General features: G+C 45.1%; 1 protein-coding gene across 4 annotated transcripts in view; it reads left to right on the plus strand.

Moving 5' to 3' along the window:
• Positions 1-22,738, plus strand: part of LOC124038544 (serine/threonine-protein phosphatase CPPED1-like) — a 42,954-nt gene continuing 20,216 nt past the window's right edge. For 2 of the 4 annotated variants that reach the window (XM_046354557.1, XM_046354556.1), the window contains exons 1-2: positions 1-219; positions 4,699-4,917. In XM_046354557.1, the coding sequence (XP_046210513.1) occupies positions 156-219; positions 4,699-4,917 (283 nt within the window). In that variant the 5' untranslated portion in view covers positions 1-155. Of the gene's footprint in view, positions 220-2,007; positions 2,155-4,698; positions 4,918-22,738 lie in introns of those variants that run through there. The other 2 variants (XM_046354555.1, XM_046354558.1) reach the window with 2 other exon arrangements.

Raw genomic sequence — 22,738 nt, forward strand, 5'->3', positions numbered from 1 at the left:
TAGAACTAGGCGGAGCTTCCGGCTTTACGTTTGGTATTCACTGTACGTAACTAGCTACACTGACTAATCTCAAGAGTCAGTTAATTATTGACAAAATAGGATCAACATCAAGCCATAAGAATACGAACGTTAACCTTTGAGGGACAGGTGAAGCCATGGCTGAAGCCGAGGATATTTTTCTTAGAGCTAAACAGCGGACCTTCACTGGACTGACCGAAGGTAGCTAATGTTAGTTAGTTGGCTAGCTATAGTTAGTTAACTGTACAGGCTGGCTAACATCCATCCGTTTTACAATTTTGTATTCCTGACTGGTTAATATAAAGGATACATAGTTACGAATATGCACGCTAAATGAACCCATCGAGTAACCTAACGAGCTAGCTATCTGTGCTACACGTGAACGACTTTCCCGAGACGTGTCATGTTGTTTACAAAAGTTGCTGTTTAGCCTTTTGCCATTTACTCTGCGTTTCCGAGATGAGTTCCAGAACAATACTTCTCATTTGTTTGAATCTGCTCAGCTATAAACTAGCCTTTTCACCAATTCACAGTCAGTAATACTTTCAACTCATGAAATATAGCTAGCTCTTGATTCTCAAGATTGATTTACAAATGCCTAACAGTAACGTTAGCTGTAAATGTGAGTTGCATTATTGCCGTTTACCTTATCATAACCCCAAAACAGGTCTCTGCCCAAATGCAATGGCCTATGACACGTGTTATGTTGTATGGAAGACTATGTAAACACGTGATGAATACCTCCCGTCTTTTTTATGTATTTTATAGGCCTATTTTCGGATTGGCTGGTGATAGCAAGTCAGTCACTGTCTACTGTAGACCTTTGACCAGTGAACCGACTAGGCTGAATGGCTCAATTTCTGCCCAAGCTTACAGACTGAGGAATTTAATTGTTTAACAACTAATCAGATTCACAGACAGTCTCTTCCTCTCACAGCCTAGCCCATTCATAGACACTAATAGCCCTTGATCATGACACTCAGTTCCATACATTACACATAAGTCATTGTGTAATGACTCCAACACCATCGTTAAGTTTGCTGATGACACAACAGTGGTAGGCCTGATCACAGACAATGAAGAGACAGACTATAGGGAGGAGGTCAGAGACCTGACCATCTGGTGCAAGGACAACAACCTCTCCCTCAACGTGATCAAGACAAAGGAGATGATTGTAGACTGCAGGAAAAGGAGAACTGAGCACGCGCCTATTCTCAGCGACGGGGTTGTAGTGGAGCAGGTTGAGAGCTTGAAGTTCCTTGGCGTCCACATTCCCAACAAACTAATATGGTCCAAGCACACCAAGACTGTCGTGATGAGGGCACGACAAAACCTATTCCCCCTCAGGAGGCTGAAATGATTTGGCATGGGTCCTCAGATCCTCAGAAGGTTCTACAGCTGCACCATCGAGAGCTTCCTGACGGGTTTCATCACTGCCTGGTATGGCAACTGGTTGGCCTCTGACCGCAAGGCACTACAGAGGGTAGTGAGTACGGCTCAGTATATCACCGGGGCCTAGCTACCTGCCATCCAGGACCTATATACCAGGCGGTGTCAGAGGAACGCACAGCAAGCAGTACCGGAGCACCAAGTCTAGGTCCAAGAGGCTTCTAAACAGCTTCTACCACCAAGCCATAAGACTCGTGAACATCGAATCAAATGGCTCCCCAGATTATTTGCATTTGCTCCCCCCCTTTTATGCTGCTGCTACTCTCTGCTGTTATCTATGCATAGTCACTTTAATAACTACCTACATGTATACAATTTGGTTTTGATGTGGATGAAGGCGTCTTCTGTACAGGGGTGTTTTGTTAAGAGCCCAGATACGCAGTCTGAACATTAACGTGTCTCTTGCTGTATGGTTTTGGAAGCAAAAGGACCTTATCTTTCAAATCAGAGAGAAATAATAATTAAGAAAAGGTTAAATTGACACACACCATGATAAAGTTAGGGTTAGTGTTCCCACACTGCCATGTCTCCATGTTACAGCACTTGTTTACGGAAGACAGACAGATGGAAGACCTGCACTAATTCGCTATCTAGCGTGCTCGCACACGTGTGTAAGCGTAACTGGGCGGAAAGTGTAGTTCTTGGCTCGAGGCACACAGCCATATGGATCTGTGCAAACCTGCTACAGTAAGTGTAACTTTTTAACTTGAAAGATTCTTTCTCGCTGATATGAGTTACGTTCTTTAAACTGTATTTCAAGTGATGATTGACGTTTTCTAAATGTTAAAACATAGCTTCGGGATTGTAGTTCACATGGTCTCCCCCGGTAAGCAGCGTTTATAGCTGAGCATCCTTGGGATGAGGCAGAGAGCAACTCGCAATTCTCATCTCTCAACAAACTTTTTTTGATTTTCAGCACCACAAACGGATGGTGAAATGCCTTTTTCTCTTCAAATGAGAATTCAACAAAAGTTCCATATTTCATTTTAAACTAATTTTTTAAAGGCCCTCCACTCTAATCGTGAATTATGATTAGTATTGTTTGAATGCACCGTCTGTCAGATGAGAAATCCCTTAGATTTATGTTTGAAGTGAAGCTCGCTCAGCGCAGCCACACAAAGCTGGGTGTACTTATCGGCTTTCATGGGAGCTTTGGCTACTCTTTTTCAATTCTTTTTTTATTTTTATAGTTCACACAGCAGCGACTCCTGAGACAATCACACTACTGTAAAGCTTGTGTTAACAAAGATACCAGGCTTTTTCTCAGAGAGAGTCAAAGCTAGGCTGGTGTAAAAGCCTTACAAATAATATGTGTCTCATGAGTCGGTAAAAAAGGGGGGGGGGGGGGCTTAACCTTTTTAAAATGTCTAGTTATGGGAGGAAACAGTTTGCGTGCAACCTAGTTAGAATATACATGTTTCTAATTGGTGGTGGAGAGATCAGTGAACTAAGACTAATATTCTCACGGTATGGTATGGATTATTATTTGACCCTGTTGGTCATCTATGAATGTTTGTTCTTCAAGATGTTCAATCTGGCCTTAATGGCCATGTACTCTAATAATCTCCACTCGGCACAGGACAGAAGAGGCCTGGCCACCCCTCAGGGCCTGGTTCCTCTCTAGGTTTCTTCCTAAATTCCTGCCTTTCTAGGGAGTTGTTCCTAGCCACCGTGCTTCTACGTCTGCATTGCTTGCAGTTTGGGGTTTTAGGATGGGTTTCTGTATAAGCAATTTGGGACATCTCCTGATGTAAAACAGGCTTTATAAATATATTTGACTGATTGATTGGTATAGAAGACTGATGCAAGTTATATTGCAGAATAAGCCTTAGCAGCATAAGTATTTTTCTGAATTGTAGAAGTTCAAGCCCCAGTCAGGAAAGTTTTCAACCTATGTAATGTACCAAAGCAGCATCCTGTCTTCAGTGATGATGATATGAACATAACCTTAGACTGAAAATTGAGGTTAAAATGTGTTTGTATTTTCTTTACCTTTGATCCTTCCAAATAGCCTGCTACTTCCCATGTCATGATTGTGCATTTATAGCCATAAAGTAAGGCGTCTAATTTGCGTTGTGTTTAATACATCTGATGTTAATGTTAACCATAGGAGCAGGGAATGTTCCCCATTTATTTTCTAAATTAAGATGCAAAGTAAAGGCTCTTGCACTGTTGTTCCCAGTACTGGGATTCTGAGGCTTTCATTTGCCGCACAAGCTTCTCTGGAGGAGAGAATTAACATAAACTCAAAAAATGCATGAAGAGCATGTTAAACATTGAAGATCCTGATGAACAAGGAAGTCCTGCTGTGTGTGTGTGTGTGTGTGTGTGTGTGTGTGTGTGTGTGTGTGTGTGTGTGTGTGTGTGTGTGTGTGAGAGAGAGAGTATATTGTAATGTGTGTATAAAGCATATAGCTACTTTTTGAGCTGCTGGAACAAAGTGAGTGAAGCAGAACAGAGGAGAGAGAGCATTTGTTTGTCTTTCCTCTTAACACATCGTATGGATAGTGGATGGCTGTTTCTGCTGGCCATTTGCATGCAACAAGGGCAATCTGTTAAACATGATGTCAGATCTCTCCCTTCATGCTACTCACTGGCACATCAAGTAGTGCCTTGTATTTTTTAATGAATATGAGAGTGATTATTGTAGGTTTACGACACCGGTTACGCAATGTCCGGATTATGTTCAGCACTTTGCAATGCACGCATCAACATCCATAATTCTGTTAATATATTGAAACTTTTTCTTTGCTGAAGGGAAACAGGACTGACAACAACCATTACATCAGTGCATGCTTTTTCTCCAGACCCAATACCAACACCAGATTCAACTAGTCAAGGGCTTGATGATTAGAACAAAATCGTGCATCCAATTTACATTTACATTTAAGTCATTTATCCGCTCTTATCCACAGCGACTTACAAATTCCCAGGGTCAATTTGTAAGAATACTGCTTTTAGGACTAACTTCAGCATGACTTTCATAAATAGAGACACCCGTTGCAATAAAGTATAGTGCATTCGGAAAGTATTCAGATCCCTTCACTTTTTTTCACATTTGTGTGTAGATTGATGAGGAAAAAAACGATTGAATCCATTTTAGAATAAGGCTGTAACATAATATTTGGAAAAAGTGAAGGGTTCTGAATACTTTCCACTGTATATTGATTCTATATTCTCTCTCATGTCCCTGGCATGACTCTCTCCCCTGAACTCCTCCTACCTTCTCAGATGAACAGAAGGAATGGAGAGGCCCGTTCTGCTTCATCCAGGCTGCAGACCCCCAGCTGGGTCTGATGAAGGCCTGGAGGGAGGGGGACTGTGACGGGGGAGGGGACGAGTGGACCGATGAGGTCCAGCTGACCCAGCAGGCTGTGGAGGCCGTCAACAAGCTGAGCCCCAGGCCCAAGTTCATGGTGCTGTGTGGGGACCTGGTTCATGCCATGCCAAGTAAGACAATGTTCAAAAGAAACACACCTGAGCCTTAACAGGTGTAAACATAAGGATATTACCTGTATTCGTATGGTAGACATACCATAGTGTAGGTTTTTTCAGAAGGGGTGCAACTCTCGCTCTCTTGAAGACGGAAGGGACGTAGCCAGCGGTCAGGGATGAGTTGATGAGCGAGGTGAGGTAAGGGAGAAGGTCTCCGGAAATGGTCTGGAGAAGAGAGGAGGGGATAGGGTCAAGCGGGCAGGTTGTTGGGCGGCCGGCCGTCACAAGACGCGAGATTTCATCTGGAGAGAGAATCCATCTCGTTCCATCTTCTCCAACTGCCAGCCACTGGGCTTCCTCTCACTACCATATTTTGTATAAATGCTTCACATTTATACATCCGGTGAAATATGTCTCTTTGTTCTATCTGTGCTATAGTTTTGCTACGGCACATTTCATTGCAGCCGTTTGACCAGAAGAGTTCAATGTCAAGCAGCGATGTAAATGCACTGTAATTGACATTCTGATAGATCAGTGTGAAGGTCTCTGATATTCCATGAGTCTATAAAGGGAGTGGAATATGACTGTTATATAATGATACATTGATTCTCCTGATTTAATTTATGCACTCTTGAGAACATTAGAGGGTTTGGAATCGTTACAGAATGTTCTATGAGATGCAGAAGAATGAGCCGTCTCTTGATACCGGCGGACTTTGTAAACTCCCGCTACTGTCTCTGTGCAATGTTTTATCAAAAATCTATGAATGAAGTGTTTGCCTCTAAGCCATTTTTCACACAATGGTAGATCTAGGGAAATTAATGAGTTTTATCTACTCAAATAGATCTGAGGCTGGCTTAGCACAGCAGAGGTTTGTCAGGCCTTAAGGAAAACTTACCTCCCATTTGTCAGTGTAAGAAAAAAGTCCTAAAACCCCATCCTTTCCTGTGTGGTTTTAAAGAGGAGGATAAGTGGGAGAGGTATGCCTGAAAGATGTTAGTTGGAAACAGATGCTGGTGTTGAATGCAATTTCAGTGAGGAGCTATAGCTTGGTGAGTGTTTGACAGCCAGCTGACTAATTTGATAACGGTAAGAGGAATCGGCAGGCTAGACCCACTGCAGAGATAATATTGTTGCGCGCTAAAGTGCTGCTTAACAACAGAACTACCTTTTCATTACAATTAAGGGCCGTGGGGGGCCTTGCCTTCCAGGGGTATATCTGTGGAGTCCATGGCTCTGACGTGCATCTACAGGAGACAGCAGGCGTGCCTGTCTGTCCAGCTATGCTGAATACAGTGCATTTGGAAAGTATTCAGACCCCTTGACTTTTTCCACATTTTGTTACGTTACAGCCTTATTCTAAAATTAATTAAATATTTTTTCCCCCTCAATCTACACACATTACCCAAATAGGGTTGCACATTTTGGGGAATTTTCAGAGGTGGAAACTTTCCGTGGCAATTAACAGAAATATATGCAAATGAATATTAATACAATTTAAATGTATACAGTGTATACAGACCAAGTATTAGATAACCTGCAAAATTGGCAGTGTTTCTTACTTACAAAGCATGTAGAGGTCTTATTTTTATCATAGGTAGACTTCAACTGTGAGAGACGAATCTAAAACAAAAATCCAGAAAATCACATTCTATGATTTTAAGTAATTCATTTGCATTTTATTGCATGACATAAGTATTTGATACATAAGAAAAGCAGAACTTAATATTTGGTACAGAAACCTTTTGCAATTTCAGAGATCATATGTTTCCTGTAGTTCTTGACCAGGTTTGCACACACTGCAGCAGGGATTTTGGCCCACTCCTCCATACAGACCTTCTCCAGATCCTTCAGGTTTCGAGGCTGTCGCTGGGCAATACAGACTTTCAGCTCCCTCCAAAGATTTTCTATTGGGTTTAGGTCTGGAGACTGGTTAGGCCACTCCAGGCCCTTGAGATGCTTCTTACGGAGCCACTCCTTAGTTGCCCTGGCTGTGTGTTTTGGGTTGTTGTCATGCTGGAAGACCCAGCCACGACCCATCATCAATGCTCTTACTGAGGGAAGGAGGTTGTTGGCCAAGATCTTGCAATACATGGCCCCATCTATCCTCCCCTCAATACGGTGCAGTCGTCCTGTCCCCTTTGCAGAAAAGCATCCCCAAAGAATGATGTTTCCACCTCCATGCTTCACGGTTGGGATGGTGTACTTGGGGTTGCACTCATCCTTCTTCCTCCAAACACAGCGAGTGGAGTTCAGACCAAAAAGCTCTATTTTTTTGTCTCATCAGACCACATGACCTTCTCCCATTCCTCCTCTGGATCATCCAGATGGTCATTGGCAAACTTCAGACGGACCTGGACATGCGCTGGCTTGAGCAGGGGGACCTTGCGTGCGCTGCAGGATTTTAATCAATGACGGCGTAGTGTGTTACTAATGGTTCTTTGAGACTGTGGTCCCAGCTCTCTTCAGGTCATTGACCAGGTCCTGCCGTGTAGTTCTGGGCTGATCCCTCACCTTCCTCATGATCATTGATGCCCCACGAGGTGAGATCTTGTATGGAGCCCCAGACCGAGGGTGATTGACAGTCATCTTGAACTTCTTCCATTTTCTAATAATTGAGCCAACAGTTGTTGCCTTCTCACCAAGCTGCTTGCCTATTGTCCTGTAGCCCATCCCAGCCTTGTGCAGGTCTACAATTTGATCCCTGATGTCCTTACACAGCTCTCTGGTCTTGTCCATTGTGGAGAGGTTGGAGTCTGTTTGATTGAGTGTGTGGACAGGTGTCTTTTATACAGGTAATGAGTTCAAGCAGGTGCAGTTAATACAGGTAATGAGTGAAGAACAGGAGGGCTTCTTAAAGAAAAACTAACAGGTCTGTGAGTGCCGGAATTTTTACTGGTTGGTAGGTGATCAAATACTTATGTCAATGCAATAAAATGCAAATTAATTACTTAAAATCATACAATATTATTTTCTGGATTTTTGTTTTAGATTCCGTCTCTCACAGTTGAAGTGTACCTATGATAAAAAATTACAGACCTCAACACTGCCGATTTTACAGGTTATCAAATACTTGTTCTCCCCACTCTGTTTTTTTCATTGGATATATTTACCATATATGGAGACAGAAATATAAACCTTTTACCTTATCATAAGTAGACATAATTGCAAGTGATTAAATCCTTCCAATAGAAAAAAACACAAAAACAATTTAGTTACGAATTGAACTTTATTTAAATGAGTTGTCTCTTCACATGGGATCATTTCACTGAACAAAAAAAAGAAATATTGAATGATCCCCAATGATCCATCGCATCTCCCATTAACGTTTTCAACATACGTATGTTATGTTTTTGATAAAAGTTCTTCATTTTCCTTGAGTACTGCGTGACCCTAGTGTGGCAACACATGTATTCTACATTATTTCAATGGGTCGTTCTCCATTCTAATTGTTTTATACTGTCAATTCAACTTAAACCTAAAATAACTTCCTGCATTTCCTGCACTCATTTGAGATCATTTCCACACTGCCACGATATGGGGGGAAAAAACTAGACCTTATTTTTAACCAAATGTTGCAATTGCAATTTAGATCAAAACACTTGGGTGAACTTTTGGAATCACGGAAATAGAATGTTTATTATAATTCTACAGTTAGAATAGAAATAATAGTGGGCACTTTAAATACGGTGTTGTTTTACATGACAAAGAATGAAAATGCCATGAACGAGTTATTGTGACAGGGTAGGAATCAAAGTGATGTTCAGTGTTTCCTAGGGGACCCTATAATCTTTGGCTACATTACAATCTTTAGTCATGTAGCCAACATATTCATGCTTTGCTTATTCCTCTTTGATTTAGAAGATACTGTTGCACAAACAACATGCTGATTTAGGCCTCCACCAGCACTGGTATCAGGCTGTATTAGCTAGCTACGTTTGCTCTGACTCAGTACTTTGATTTAGTTAGCCAGTTAACTAGCGATTAGCATTAGTGGCTAACCCGATTTATCTTAACTTGCTAAGAAAATACAAACTAGCTGTTTGCAGATGTAAGAAACACAAACTGATATTGTAATTATAGAGTGCTTGTGGATATATATTAAGATCAAATTGGAAACAACATTGTTGCATGTGCTGCATTGACCATGCAGACTGAACGAAAGTGTCTTGTGGTCAAGCAAGAACATATGCGCTCCTTGAGTGACGGGGTGGGACTAGGTCTGTGCGTGAAGTGGCACGGAGAGGGATGAATCAAGTAGCGGAGTAAACTATACAAATGGACGTTACACACGGAGTATCACATTTAACAAAACAAACATTCAAATACCTTTTAAAGAAGGTAAAGTAAAAAACCCAAACCGGTCCGTGCATCAATACCGGTATATAGTAAAATATAGGTATACCAACCAGCCCTACATTCTCTCCCTCAATCCGTGCAATGGCTACTGCTATAGGTTTCAGGCTGCTTACCACTCTCTCCCAAAATACATCATCCAGGAGGATCCTCTTGATGGGGCTGTCCATATCGGCAGACTGTGATATGGCCATTTCTTGGAGAAACTCCTTCCCCTCCAGGAGACCGTCAAACATGATGACAACACCATCCCAACGGGTGTTGCTGGGCAGCTTCAATGTGGTGCTTTTATTCTTCTCACTTTGCTTGGTGAGGTAGATTGCTGGTATAACTTGATGACCTTTCACATACCTAACCATTTCCTTGGCTCTCTCGTAGAGTGTATCCATTGTTTTCAGTGTCATGATGTCCTTGAGGAGCAGATTCAATGCATGAGCAGCACAGCCAATGGGTGTGGTGTGAGGGTAGGACTCCTCCACTTTAGATCAAGCAGCCTTCATGTTTGCAGCATTCTCTGTCACCAGTGCAAATACCTTCTGTGGTCCAAGGTCATTAATGACTACCGTCATCTCATCTGTAATGTAGAGACCGTTGTGTCTCTTGTCCCTTGTGCCAGTGCTCTTGTAGAATACTGGTTGAGGGGTGGAGATGATGTAGTTCATTTTTCTTTGCCCACGAACATTCGACCACCCATCAGAGATGATTGCAATACAGTCTGCTTTCGCTATGATTTGCTTGACCTTCACTTGAACTCTGTTGGACTCTGCATCCAGCAAATGAGTAGATAAAGCATGTCTGGTTGGAGGGGTGTATGCTGGGTGAAGAACATTCAGAAATCTCTTCCAGTATACATTGCCTGTGAGCATCAGAGGTGAACTAGTTGCATCCACAGCTTGAGCAAGACACTCATCAGCATTTCTCTGACTACGTTCCTCCATTGAGTAAAAAAAAAACTTCTGATTCCAGGAGGACCATGAGCTGTCGCTATCGAAAGGGTGTTTGATTAATCATTTTAACCTCAAATATAAGTATAGGGACTTTTGTCAGAGGTTGCTTGTTTTGAGCCCTGAGAGAACTTTATGCACTTGGCCAGATGATTCTGCATCTTTGTTGCATTTTTCCCATATGATTTGGCACAGTATTTGCAAATGTACACAGCTTTTCCTTCTACATTAGCTGTAATGAAATGTATCCACACATCAGATAGTGCCCGTGTCATTTTCCTGTAATAATTAGAAGAAAAAATAATACCATTCCATGTACAGATAAATTGTTAAGCAGTTAGATTAAACAACTCCTTTGTAAGAAAAAGGTTTTAAAATATAACATGTATGGAAACAGGTGAATTAACACTGCAGTTAGCAACCTCAAGCAAGCTAAAACCCATATGGTAGCAAAAACAAACTAGCAGAGATTGTTAACAAGTTAGAAATAATTTAAACACACTTTTCTGAAGGCTACTATTTACTAGTTAACAAAAAAATAATGTATGTCATGTAAAAATATATTCACCCCACCCAGTATTGTAATCAAAACTTACCAGAAAGCATGTAGTCCTTGGCTCAGACAGTGTAGTAGTGTGGGCTCAATAGCATCTCATTAGTGTGCAATATCTTGAGAATCAGTTGTACATGTGATGGAAAAATGCACTGTGCATGCAGAGGGTTGCAATTCCATTGAATTGGGGGTAGTTTTTTTATTTTATTTTTATTTCACCTTTATTTAACCAGGTAGGCTAGTTGAGAACAGGTTCTCATTTGCAACTGCGACCTGGCCAAGATAAAGCATAGCAGTGTGAACAGACAACACAGAGTTACACATGGAGTAAACAATTAACAAGTCAATAACACAGAGAAAAAAAGGAGAGTCTATATACAATGTGTGCAAAAGGCATGAGGAGGTAGGCAAATAATTACAATATTGCAGATTAACACTGGAGTGATAAATGATCAGATGATCATGTACACGAATGAAAGTACATGAATGAAAGGCGGCCAAATGTCATGTACATGAATGAAAGGAAGGCCAAATTCATGTACATGAATGAAAGGCTGCCAAATGAGGCGTTGGCTTTAGGGATGATCAGTGAGATACACCTGCTGGAGCGCGTGCTACGGATGGGTGTTGCCATCGTGACCAGTGAGCTGAGATAAGGCGGAGCTTTGCCTAGCATGGCCTTGTAGATGACCTGAAGCCAGTGGGTCTGGCGACGAATATGTAGCGAGGGCCAGCCGACTAGAGCATACAAGTCGCAGTGGTGGGTAGTATAAGGTGCTTTAGTGACAAAACGGATGGCACTGTGATAAACTGCATCCAGTTTGCTGAGTAGAGTGTTGGAAGAAATTTTGTAGATGACGTCGCCGAAGTCGAGGATCGGTAGGATAGTCAGTTTTACTAGGGTAAGCTTGGCAGCGTGAGTGAAGGAGGCTTTGTTGCGGAATAGAAAGCCGATTCTTGATTTGATTTTCGATTGGAGATGTTTGATATGGGTCTGGAAGGAGAGTTTGCAGTCTAGCCAGACACCTAGGTACTTATAGGTGTCCACATATTCAAGGTCGGAGCCATCCAGTGTGGTGATGCTAGTCGGGCATGCGGGTGCAGGCAGCGATCGGTTGAAAAGCATGCATTTGGTTTTACTAGCGTTTAAGAGCAGTTGGAGGCCACGGAAGGAGTGTTGTATGGCATTGAAGCTCGATTGGAGGTTAGATAGCACAGTGTCCAATGACGGGCCGAAAGTGTATACAATGGTGTCGTCTGCGTAGAGGTGGATCAGGGAATCGCCCGCAGCAAGAGCAACATCATTGATATATACAGAGAAAAGAGTCGGCCCGAGAATTGAACCCTGTGGCACCCCCATAGAGACTGCCAGAGGACCGGACAACATGCCCTCCGATTTGACACACTGAACTCTGTCTGCAAAGTAATTGGTGAACCAGGCAAGGCAGTCATCCGAAAAACCTAGGCTACTGAGTCTGCCGATAAGAATATGGTGATTGACAGAGTCGAAAGCCTTGGCAAGGTCGATGAAGACGGCTGCACAGTACTGTCTTTTATCGATGGCGGTTATGATGTCGTTTAGTACCTTGAGTGTGGCTGAGGTGCACCCGTGACCGGCTCTGAAACCAGATTGCATAGCGGAGAAGGTACGGTGGGATTCGAGATGGTCAGTCATCTGTTTGTTGACTTGGCTTTCGAAGACCTTAGATAGGCATGGCAGGATGGATATAGGTCTGTAACAGTTTGGGTCCAGGGTGTAACCCCCTTTGAAGAGGGGGATGACTGCGGCAGATTTCCAGTCCTTGGGGATCTCAGACGATATGAAAGAGAGGTTGAACAGGCTGGTAAATAGGGGTTGCTACAATGGCGGCGGATAGTTTCAGAAATAGAGGGTCCAGATTGTCAAGCCCAGCTGATTTATACGGGTCCAGGTTTTGCAGCTCTTTCAGAACATCTGCTATCTGGATTTGGGTAAAGGAGAACCTGGAGAGGCTTGGGTGAGGAGCTGCGGGGGGGCCGGGGCTGTTGGCCGAGGTAGGAGTAGCCAGGCGGAAGGCATGGCCAGCCGTTGAGAAATGCTTGTTGAAGTTTTCGATAATCATGGATTTGTCGGTGGTGACCGTGTTCCCTAGCCTCAGTGCAGTGGGCAGCTGGGAGGAGGTGCTCTTGTTCTCCATGGACTTCACAGTGTCCCAGAACTTTTTGGAGTTGGAGCTACAGGATGCAAACTTCTGCCTGAAGAAGCTGGCCTTAGCTTTCCTGACTTCCCTGAACAGTTGCATATCGCGGGGACTGTTCGATGCTATTGCAGTCCGCCACAGGATGTTTTTGTGCTGGTCGAGGGCAGTCAGGTCTGGAGTGAACCAAGGGCTGTATCTGTTCTTAGTTCTACATTTTTTGAACGGAGCATGCTTATCTAAAATGGTGAGGAAGTTACTCTTAAAGAATGACCAGGCATCCTCAACTGACGGGATGAGGTCAATGTCCTTCCAGGATACCCGGGCCAGGTCGATTAGAAAGGCCTGCTCACAGAAGTGTTTTAGAGAGCGTTTGACAGTGATGAGGGGTGGTCGTTTGACTGCGGCACCGTAGCGGATACAGGCAATGAGGCAGTGGTCGCTGAGATCCTGGTTGAAGACAGCGGAGGTGTATTTGGAGGGCCAGTTGGTCAGGATGACGTCTATGAAGGTGCCCTTGCTTACAGAGTTAGGGTTGTACCTGGTGGGTTCTTTGATGATTTGTGTGAGATTGAGGGCATCTAGCTTAGATTGTAGGACTGCCGGGGTGTTAAGCATATCCCAGTTTAGGTCACCTAGCAGAACAAACTCTGAAGCTAGATGGGGGGCAATCAATTCACAAATGGTGTCCAGGGCACAGCTGGGAGCTGAGGGGGGTCGGTAGCAGGCGGCAACAGTGAGAGACTTATTTCTGGAGAGAGTAATTTTCAGAATTAGTAGTTCGAACTGTTTGGGTATGGACCTGGAAAGTATGACATTACTTTGCAGGCTATCTGTCATGTTTTGTCTTATATTGTCTTGTCATTTTGCTTTTCCTTCTGTTCGTTTTCCCCCTGCTGGTCTTTTTAAGTTCGTTCCCTTTTTTCTCTCTCCCTCCCTCTCTCTCTTCTCTCTATCGTTCCGTTCCTGCTCCCAGCTGTTCCTATTCCCCTAATCAATCATTTAGTCTTCCACACCTGTTCCCTATCTTTTCCCCTGATTAGAGTCCCTATTTCTCCCCTTGTTTTCCGTTTCTGTCCTGTCGGATCCTTGTATATTGTTCACCGTGCTGTGTCTTTGTATCGCCCTGTCGTGTCGTGTTTCCCTCAGATGCTGCGTGGTGAGCAGGTGTCTGAGTCTGCTACGGTCAAGTGCCTTCCTGAGGCAACCTACAGTTTATGATCGAGTCTCCAGTCTGTTCTCGTCATTACGAGTGGAATTGTTTTTTTATGCTTTATTTACCGCTCCGATTTGTCTAGGAGTATTGCATATTTCTTAAAGACTCTGTTTTCGCCAAGTCGCTTTTGGGTCCTCATTCACCTGCATAACAGAAGGATCCGACCAAAGAATGGACCCAGCGACTACAGACGCTCGTAACACTGCCGTCGAGATCCAAGGAGCCATGCTCGGCAGACACGAGCAGGAATTGTCTGCTGCTCGTCATGCCGTGGAGAACCTGGCCGCTCAGGTTTCCGACCTCTCTGGACAGTTCCAGAGTCTTCGTCTCGTGCCACCTGTTACTTCCTGGTCTGCCGAGCCTCCGGAACCTAGGGTTAATAACCCACCTTGTTACTCCGGGCAGTCCACGGAGTGCCGCTCCTTTCTCACCCAGTGTGATATTGTGTTCTCTCTCCAACCCAACACATACTCTAGAGAGAGAGCTCGGGTTGCTTACGTCTTATCACTCCTTACTGGCCGGGCTCGAGAGTGGGGCACAGCTATCTGGGAGGCAAGGGCTGATTGTTCTAACAATTACCAGAACTTTAAAGAGGAGATGATTCGGGTTTTTGACCGTTCAGTTTTTGGTAGGGAGGCTTCTAGGGCCCTGGCTTCCCTATGCCAAGGTGATCGATCCATAACGGATTACTCTATAGAGTTTCGCACTCTTGCTGCCTCTAGTGACTGGAACGAGCCGGCGCTGCTCGCTCGTTTTCTGGAGGGACTCCACGCTGTGGTTAAAGATGAGATTCTCTCCCGGGAGGTTCCTTCCAGTGTGGACTCTTTGATTGCTCTCGCCATCCGCATAGAACGACGGGTAGATCTTCGTCACCAAGCTCGTGGAAGAGAGCTCGCGTCAACGGTGTTTCCCTGCTCCGCATCGCAACCATCTCCCTCCTCTGGCTCAGAGACTGAGCCCATGCAGCTGGGAGGTATTCGCATCTCGACTAAGGAGAGGGAACGGAGGATCACCAACCGCCTGTGCCTCTATTGCGGACTTGCTGGACATTTTGTCAATTCATGTCCAGTAAAGCCAGAGCTCATCAGTAAGCGGAGGGCTACTGGTGAGCGCTACTACTCAGGTCTCTCCATCTAGATCCTGTACTACTATGTCGGTCCATCTACGCTGGACCGGTTCGGGTGCTACATGCAGTGCCTTGATAGACTCTGGGGCTGAGGGTTGTTTCATGGACGAAGCATGGGCTCGGAAACATGACATTCCTTTCAGACAGTTAGACAAGCCTACGCCCATGTTCGCCTTAGATGGTAGTCATCTTCCCAGTATCAGATTTGAGACACTACCTTTAACCCTCACAGTATCTGGTAACCACAGTGAGACTATTTCTTTTTTGATTTTTCGTTCACCTTTTACACCTGTTGTTTTGGGTCATCCCTGGCTAGTATGTCATAATCCTTCTATTAATTGGTCTAGTAATTCTATCCTATCCTGGAACGTTTCTTGTCATGTGAAGTGTTTAATGTCTGCCATCCCTCCCGTTTCTTCTGTCCCCACTTCTCAGGAGGAACCTGGCGATTTGACAGGAGTGCCGGAGGAATATCATGATCTGCGCACGGTCTTCAGTCGGTCCCGAGCCAACTCCCTTCCTCCTCACCGGTCGTATGATTGTAGTATTGATCTCCTTCCGGGGACCACTCCTCCTCGGGGTAGACTATACTCTCTGTCGGCTCCCGAACGTAAGGCTCTCGAGGATTATTTGTCTGTGTCTCTTGACGCCGGTACCATAGTGCCTTCTTCCTCTCCGGCCGGGGCGGGGGTTTTTTTTTGTTAAGAAAAAGGACGGTACTCTGCGCCCCTGCGTGGATTATCGAGGGCTGAATGACATAACGGTTAAGAATCGTTATCCGCTTCCCCTTATGTCATCAGCCTTCGAGATTCTGCAGGGAGCCAGGTGCTTTACTAAGTTGGACCTTCGTAACGCTTACCATCTCGTGCGCATCAGAGAGGGGGACGAGTGGAAAACGGCTTTTAACACTCCGTTAGGGCATTTTGAGTACCGGGTTCTGCCGTTTGGTCTCGCCAATGCGCCAGCTGTTTTTCAGGCATTAGTTAATGATGTTCTGAGAGACATGCTGAACATCTTTGTTTTTGTCTACCTTGACGATATCCTGATTTTTTTCACCGTCACTCGAGATTCATGTTCAGCACGTTCAACGTGTTCTCCAGCGCCTTTTAGAGAATTGTCTCTACGTGAAGGCTGAGAAGTGCTCTTTTCATGTCTCCTCCGTTACTTTTCTCGGTTCCGTTATTTCCGCTGAAGGCATTCAGATGGATTCCGCTAAGGTCCAAGCTGTCAGTGAGTGGCCCGTTCCAAGGTCACGTGTCGAGTTGCAGCGCTTTCTAGGTTTCGCTAATTTCTATCGGCGTTTCATTCGTAATTTCGGTCAAGTTGCTGCCCCTCTCACAGCTCTTACTTCTGTCAAGACGTGTTTTAAGTGGTCCGGTTCCGCCCAGGGAGCTTTTGATCTTCTAAAAGAACGTTTTACGTCCGCTCCTATCCTCGTTACTCCTGACGTCACTAGACAATTCATTGTCGAGGTTGACGCTTCAGAGGTAGGCGTGGGAGCCATTCTATCCCAGCGCTTCCAGACTGACAAAAATGTTCATCCTTGCGCTTATTTTTCTCATCGTCTGTCGCCATCTGAACGCAACTATGATGTGGGTAACCGCGAACTGCTCGCCATCCGCTTAGCCCTAGGCGAATGGCGACAGTGGTTGGAGGGGGCGACCGTTCCTTTTGTCGTTTGGACAGACCATAAGAACCTTGAGTACATCCGTTCTGCCAAACGACTTAATGCTCGTCAAGCTCGTTGGGCGTTGTTTTTCGCTCGTTTCGAGTTTGTGATTTCTTACCGTCCGGGTAGCAAGAACACCAAGCCTGATGCCTTATCCCGTCTTTTTAGTTCTTCTGTGGCTTCTACTGATCCCGAGGGGATTCTTCCTTATGGGCGTGTTGTCGGGTTGACAGTCTGGGTAATTGAAAGACAGGTTAAGCAAGCACTCACGCACACTGCGTCACCGCGCGCTTGTCCTAGTAACCTTCTTTTCGTTCCTGTTTCTACTCGTCTGGCTGGTCTTCAGTGGGCTCACTCTGCCAAGTTAGCTGGTCATCCCGGCGTTCGAGGCACTCTTGCTTCTATTCGCCAGCGCTTTTGGTGGCCGACTCAGGAGCGTGACACGCGCCGTTTCGTGGCTGCTTGTTCGGACTGCGCGCAGACTAAGTCAGGTAACTCTCCTCCTGCCGGTCGTCTCAGACCGCTTCCCATTCCTTCTCGACCATGGTCTCACATCGCCCTAAACTTCATTACCGGTCTGCCTTTGTCTGCGGGGAAGACTGTGATTCTTACGGTTGTCGATAGGTTCTCTAAGGCGGCACATTTCATTCCCCTCGCTAAACTTCCTTCCGCTAAGGAGACGGCACAAATCATCATCGAGAATGTGTTCAGAATTCATGGCCTCCCGTTAGACGCCGTTTCAGACAGAGGCCCGCAATTCACGTCACAGTTTTGGAGGGAGTTCTGTCGTTTGATTGGTGCGTCCGTCAGTCTCTCTTCCGGGTTTCATCCCCAGTCTAACGGTCAAGCAGAGAGGGCCAATCAGACGATTGGTCGCATACTACGCAGCCTTTCAGAAACCCTGCGTCTTGGGCAGAACAGCTCCCCTGGGCAGAGTACGCTCACAACTCGCTTCCTTCGTCTGCTACCGGGTTATCTCCGTTTCAGAGTAGTCTGGGTTACCAGCCTCCTCTGTTCTCATCCCAGCTTGCCGAGTCCAGCGTTCCCTCCGCTCAAGCGTTTGTCCAACGTTGTGAGCACACCTGGAGGAGGGTGAGGTCTGCACTTTGCCGTTACAGGGCACAGACTGTGAGAGCCGCCAATAAACGTAGGATTAAGAGTCCAAGGTATTGTTGCGGCCAGAGAGTGTGGCTTTCCACTCGCAACCTTCCTCTTACGACAGCTTCTCGTAAGTTGACTCCGCGGTTCATTGGTCCGTTCCGTGTCTCCCAGGTCGTCAATCCTGTCGCCGTGCGACTGCTTCTTCCGCGACATCTTCGTCGCGTCCATCCTGTCTCCATGTCTCCTGTGTCAAGCCCTTTCTTCGCACCCCCGTTCGTCTTCCCTCCCCCCCTCCCGTCCTTGTCGAGAGCGCACCTATTTACAAGGTACGTAGGATCATGGACATGCGTTCTCGGGGACGGGGTCACCAATACTTAGTGGATTGGGAGGGTTACGGTCCTGAGGAGAGGAGTTGGGTTCCGTCTCGGGACGTGCTGGACCGTTCACTGATTGATGATTTCCTCCGTTGCCGCCAGGATTCCTCCTCGAGTGCGCCAGGAGGCGCTCGGTGAGTGGGGGGGTACTGTCATGTTTTGTCTTATATTGTCTTGTCATTTTGCTTTTCCTTCTGTTCGTTTTCCCCCTGCTGGTCTTTTTAGGTTCGTTCCCTTTTTTCTCTCTCCCTCTCTCTCTTCTCTCTATCGTTCCGTTCCTGCTCCCAGCTGTTCCTATTCCCCTAATCAATCATTTAGTCTTCCACACCTGTTCCCTATCTTTTCCCCTGATTAGAGTCCCTATTTCTCCCCTTGTTTTCCGTTTCTGTCCTGTCGGATCCTTGTATATTGTTCACCGTGCTGTGTCTTTGTATCGCCCTGTCGTGTCGTGTTTCCCTCAGATGCTGCGTGGTGAGCAGGTGTCTGAGTCTGCTACGGTCAAGTGCCTTCCCGAGGCAACCTACAGTTTATGATCGAGTCTCCAGTCTGTTCTCGTCATTACGAGTGGAATTGTTTTTTATGCTTTATTTACCGCTCCGATTTGTCTAGGAGTATTGCATATTTCCTTTACTGGATTAAAGACTCTGTTTTCGCCAAGTCGCTTTTGGGTCCTCATTCACCTGCATAACACTATCTATGCAGTAGACTGCAACTCCTCCCTCTTTAGCAGTTCTATCTTGACGGAAGATGTTATAGTTGGGTATGGAAATCTCTGAATTTTTGGTGGCCTTCCTGAGCCAGGATTCAGACACGGCAAGGACATCAGGGTTAGCAGAGTGTGCTAAAGCAGTGAGTAAAACAAACTTAGGGCGGAGGCTTCTGATGTTGACATGCATGAAACCAAGGCTTTTTCGATCACAGAAGTCAACAAATGAGGGTGCCTGGGGACATGCAGGGCCAGGGTTTACCTCCACATCACCCGCGGAACAGAGAAGGAGTAGTATGAGGGTGCGGCTAAGGGCTATCAAAACTGGTCGCCTAGAGCGTTGGGGACAGAGAATTAGAGGAGCAGGTTTCTGGGCATGGTAGAATATATTCAGGGCATAATGCGCAGACAGGGGTATGGTGGGGTGCGGGTATGGCGGAGGTAAGCCTAGGCACTGGGTGATGATGAGAGAGGTTTTATCTCTGGACATGCTGGTTGTAATGGGCGAGGTCACCGCATATGTTGGAGGTGGGACAAAGGAGGTATCAGGGGTATGAGGAGTGGGACTAGGGGCTCCATAGTGAACTAAAACAATGATAACTAACCTGAGCAACAGTATACAAGGCATATTGACATTTGAGAGAGACATACAGCGAGGCATACAGTAATCACAGGTGTTGAATTGGGAAAGCTAGCTAAAACAGTGGGTGAGACAACAGCTAATCAGCTAGCATAACAACAGCAGGTAAAATGGCATTGACTAGGCAACGGGGCCGACAGATAAAACAAACAAGCAGAATGGAGTACCGTGATTAATGGGTAGTCCAGCGTGCATCAGCTATGTAGCCAAGTGATCAGAGTCCAGGGGCAGCGGTGGATGGGGCAGGGGGGCTGGGCTGGCCTGGCCTGGCGAGTGTTATCCAGGTTAAGAAAACTAACAATGACTAAGTAGCTTGTAGCTAGCTAGCTGGTAGCTAAATAGCTTGTAGCTAGCTAGCTGGTAGCTAAATAGCTTGTAGCTAGCTGGTTAGCTTCTGGAGGTTCTTGGGTGTGTTCTGGGCTAAACAAGCTAAACAAGCTAGCAGTTAGCATGCCGAGTTAGCAAGCAAGGAGATAGCGAGGGCTAGTGAGTTAGCCTTTGGAGGACGTTGCGATGGGGTGAGTATGTTTATTCCTCTTCATGCGGTGACATCGATAGACCGGTCGTGGATCCGGGTATAGAAGCCCAGGAGTATGCTAGGAGCTCTGGCCGGGCTAGCTTCAAGCTACGTGGGTGGAAACGCTAGTCAGGAGTAATCAACCAGGGTTGCTGTTTAGCTCGATAGCTAGTTGTGAAGATCCAGCTGAATGTTCCGTTTGTGGTGGGAATCCGGGGGTAAAAAATAAATAGGTCTGTTATGCTCTGGTTAGTGTCGCGTTGTTCGAACTGACGAGAGCTTTCCAAGCTAAAGGTTAGCTGATTACCGCTAGCATAGCTGGCTAGCTTCAGTTGAAGGGTTCCGGTTTCGGTTTCGAAGTAAATATAACTACTTTAGGAAAAGTAGCTACATTGGCGGGTTGCAGAAGAGTATTCGGAAGCTTAGGTTTAGCAAAATGTTTTTAAAGATATACGAAGAAAAAAATATCTAAAATATCTAAAACGAAAAAGAGACGATATTTACAGAGAGACGCTACGACAGGATGAGTTACTGCTACGCCATCTTGGATGTCAGATTAACCAAAATGTGCCACAATACCTAGAATTGCCTTGTGTATCCCACAAAAAAAACTAATGACAAAGCAATTTTTTATATATACAGTGCCTTGCGAAAGTATTCGGCCCCCTTGAACTTTGCGACCTTTTGCCACATTTCAGGCTTCAAACATAAAGATATAAAACTGTATTTTTTTGTGAAGAATCAACAACAAGTGGGACACAATCATGAAGTGGAACAACATTTATTGGATATTTCAAACTTTTTTAACAAATCAAAAACTGAAAAATTGGGATCTCTGAATGATCCAATGTTGACCTAAATGACTAATGATGCTAAATACAATCCACCTGTGTGTAATCAAGTCTCCGTATAAATGCACCTGCACTGTGATAGTCTCAGAGGTCCGTTAAAAGCGCAGAGAGCATCATGAAGAACAAGGAACACACCAGGCAGGTCCGAGATACTGTTGTGAAGAAGTTTAAAGCCGGATTTGGATACAAAAAGATTTCCCAAGCTTTAAACATCCCAAGGAGCACTGTGCAAGTGATAATATTGAAATGGAAGGAGTAGCAGACCACTGCAAATCTACCAAGACCTGGCCGTCCCTCTAAACTATCAGCTCATACAAGGAGAATGCTGATCAGAGATGCCGCCAAGAGGCCCATGATCACTCTGGATGAACTGCAGAGATCTACAGCTGAGGTGGGAGACTCTGTCCATAGGACAACAATCAGTCGTATATTGCACAAATCTGCCCTTTATGGAAGAGTGGCAAGAAGAAAGCCATTTCTTCAAGATATCCATAAGTGTTGTTTAAAGTTTGCCACAAGCCACCTGGGAGACACACCAAACATGTGGAAGAAGGTGCTCTGGTCAGATGAAACCAAAATTGAACTTTTTGGCAACAATGTAAAACGTTATGTTTGGCGTAAAAGCAACACAGCTCATCACCCTGAACACACCATCCCCACTGTCAAACATCGTGGTGGCAGCATCGTGGTTGGGCCTGCTTTTCTTCAGCAGGGACAGGGAAGATGGTTAAAATTGATGGGAAGATGGATGGAGCCAAATACAGGACCATTCTGGAAGAGAACCTGATGGAGTCTGCAAAAGACCTGAGACTGGGACGGAGATTTGTCTTCCAACAACACAATGATCCAAAACATAAAGCTAAATCTACAATGGAATGGTTCAAAAATAAACATATCCAGGTGTTAGAATGGCCAAGTCAAAGTCCAGACCTGAATCCAATCGAGAATCTGTGGAAAGAACTGAAAACTGCTGTTCACAAATGCTCCCCATCCAACCTCACTGAGCTCGAGCTGTTTTGCAAGGAGGAATGGGAAAAAAATGTCAGTCTCTCGATGTGCAAAACTGATAGAGACATACCCCAAGCGACTTACAGCTGTAATCGCAGCAAATGTGGCGCTACAAAGTATTAACTTAAGGGGGCTGAATAATTTTGCACGCCCAATTTTTCAGTTTTTGATTTGTTAAAAAAGTTTGATATATCCAATAAATGTCGTTCCACTTCATGATTGTGTCCCACTTGTTGTTGATTCTTCACAAAAAAGAGTTTTATATCTTTGTTTGAAGCCTGAAATGTGGCAAAAGGTCGCAAAGTTCAAGGGGGCCGAATACTTTCGCAAGGCACTGTATATAAAACAGATCACAATTTATATATTTTTTATTTCACCTTTATTTAACCAGGTAGGCCAGTTGAGAACACGTTCTCATTTACAACTGCAAACTGTTCAGACCCTTATTGAGTACTTTGTTGAAGCACCTTTGGCACACCTGTATTTGGGGAGATTTTGTAGATCCTCACAAGCTCTGTCAGGTTGGACGGGGAGCGTTGCTGCACAGCTATTCAGGTCTCTCCAGAGACGTTAGATCGGGTTCAACTCTGGGCTCTGG

Source organism: Oncorhynchus gorbuscha, linkage group LG06 (assembly GCF_021184085.1).
Source record: "Oncorhynchus gorbuscha isolate QuinsamMale2020 ecotype Even-year linkage group LG06, OgorEven_v1.0, whole genome shotgun sequence".
NCBI lineage: Eukaryota > Metazoa > Chordata > Actinopteri > Salmoniformes > Salmonidae > Oncorhynchus > Oncorhynchus gorbuscha.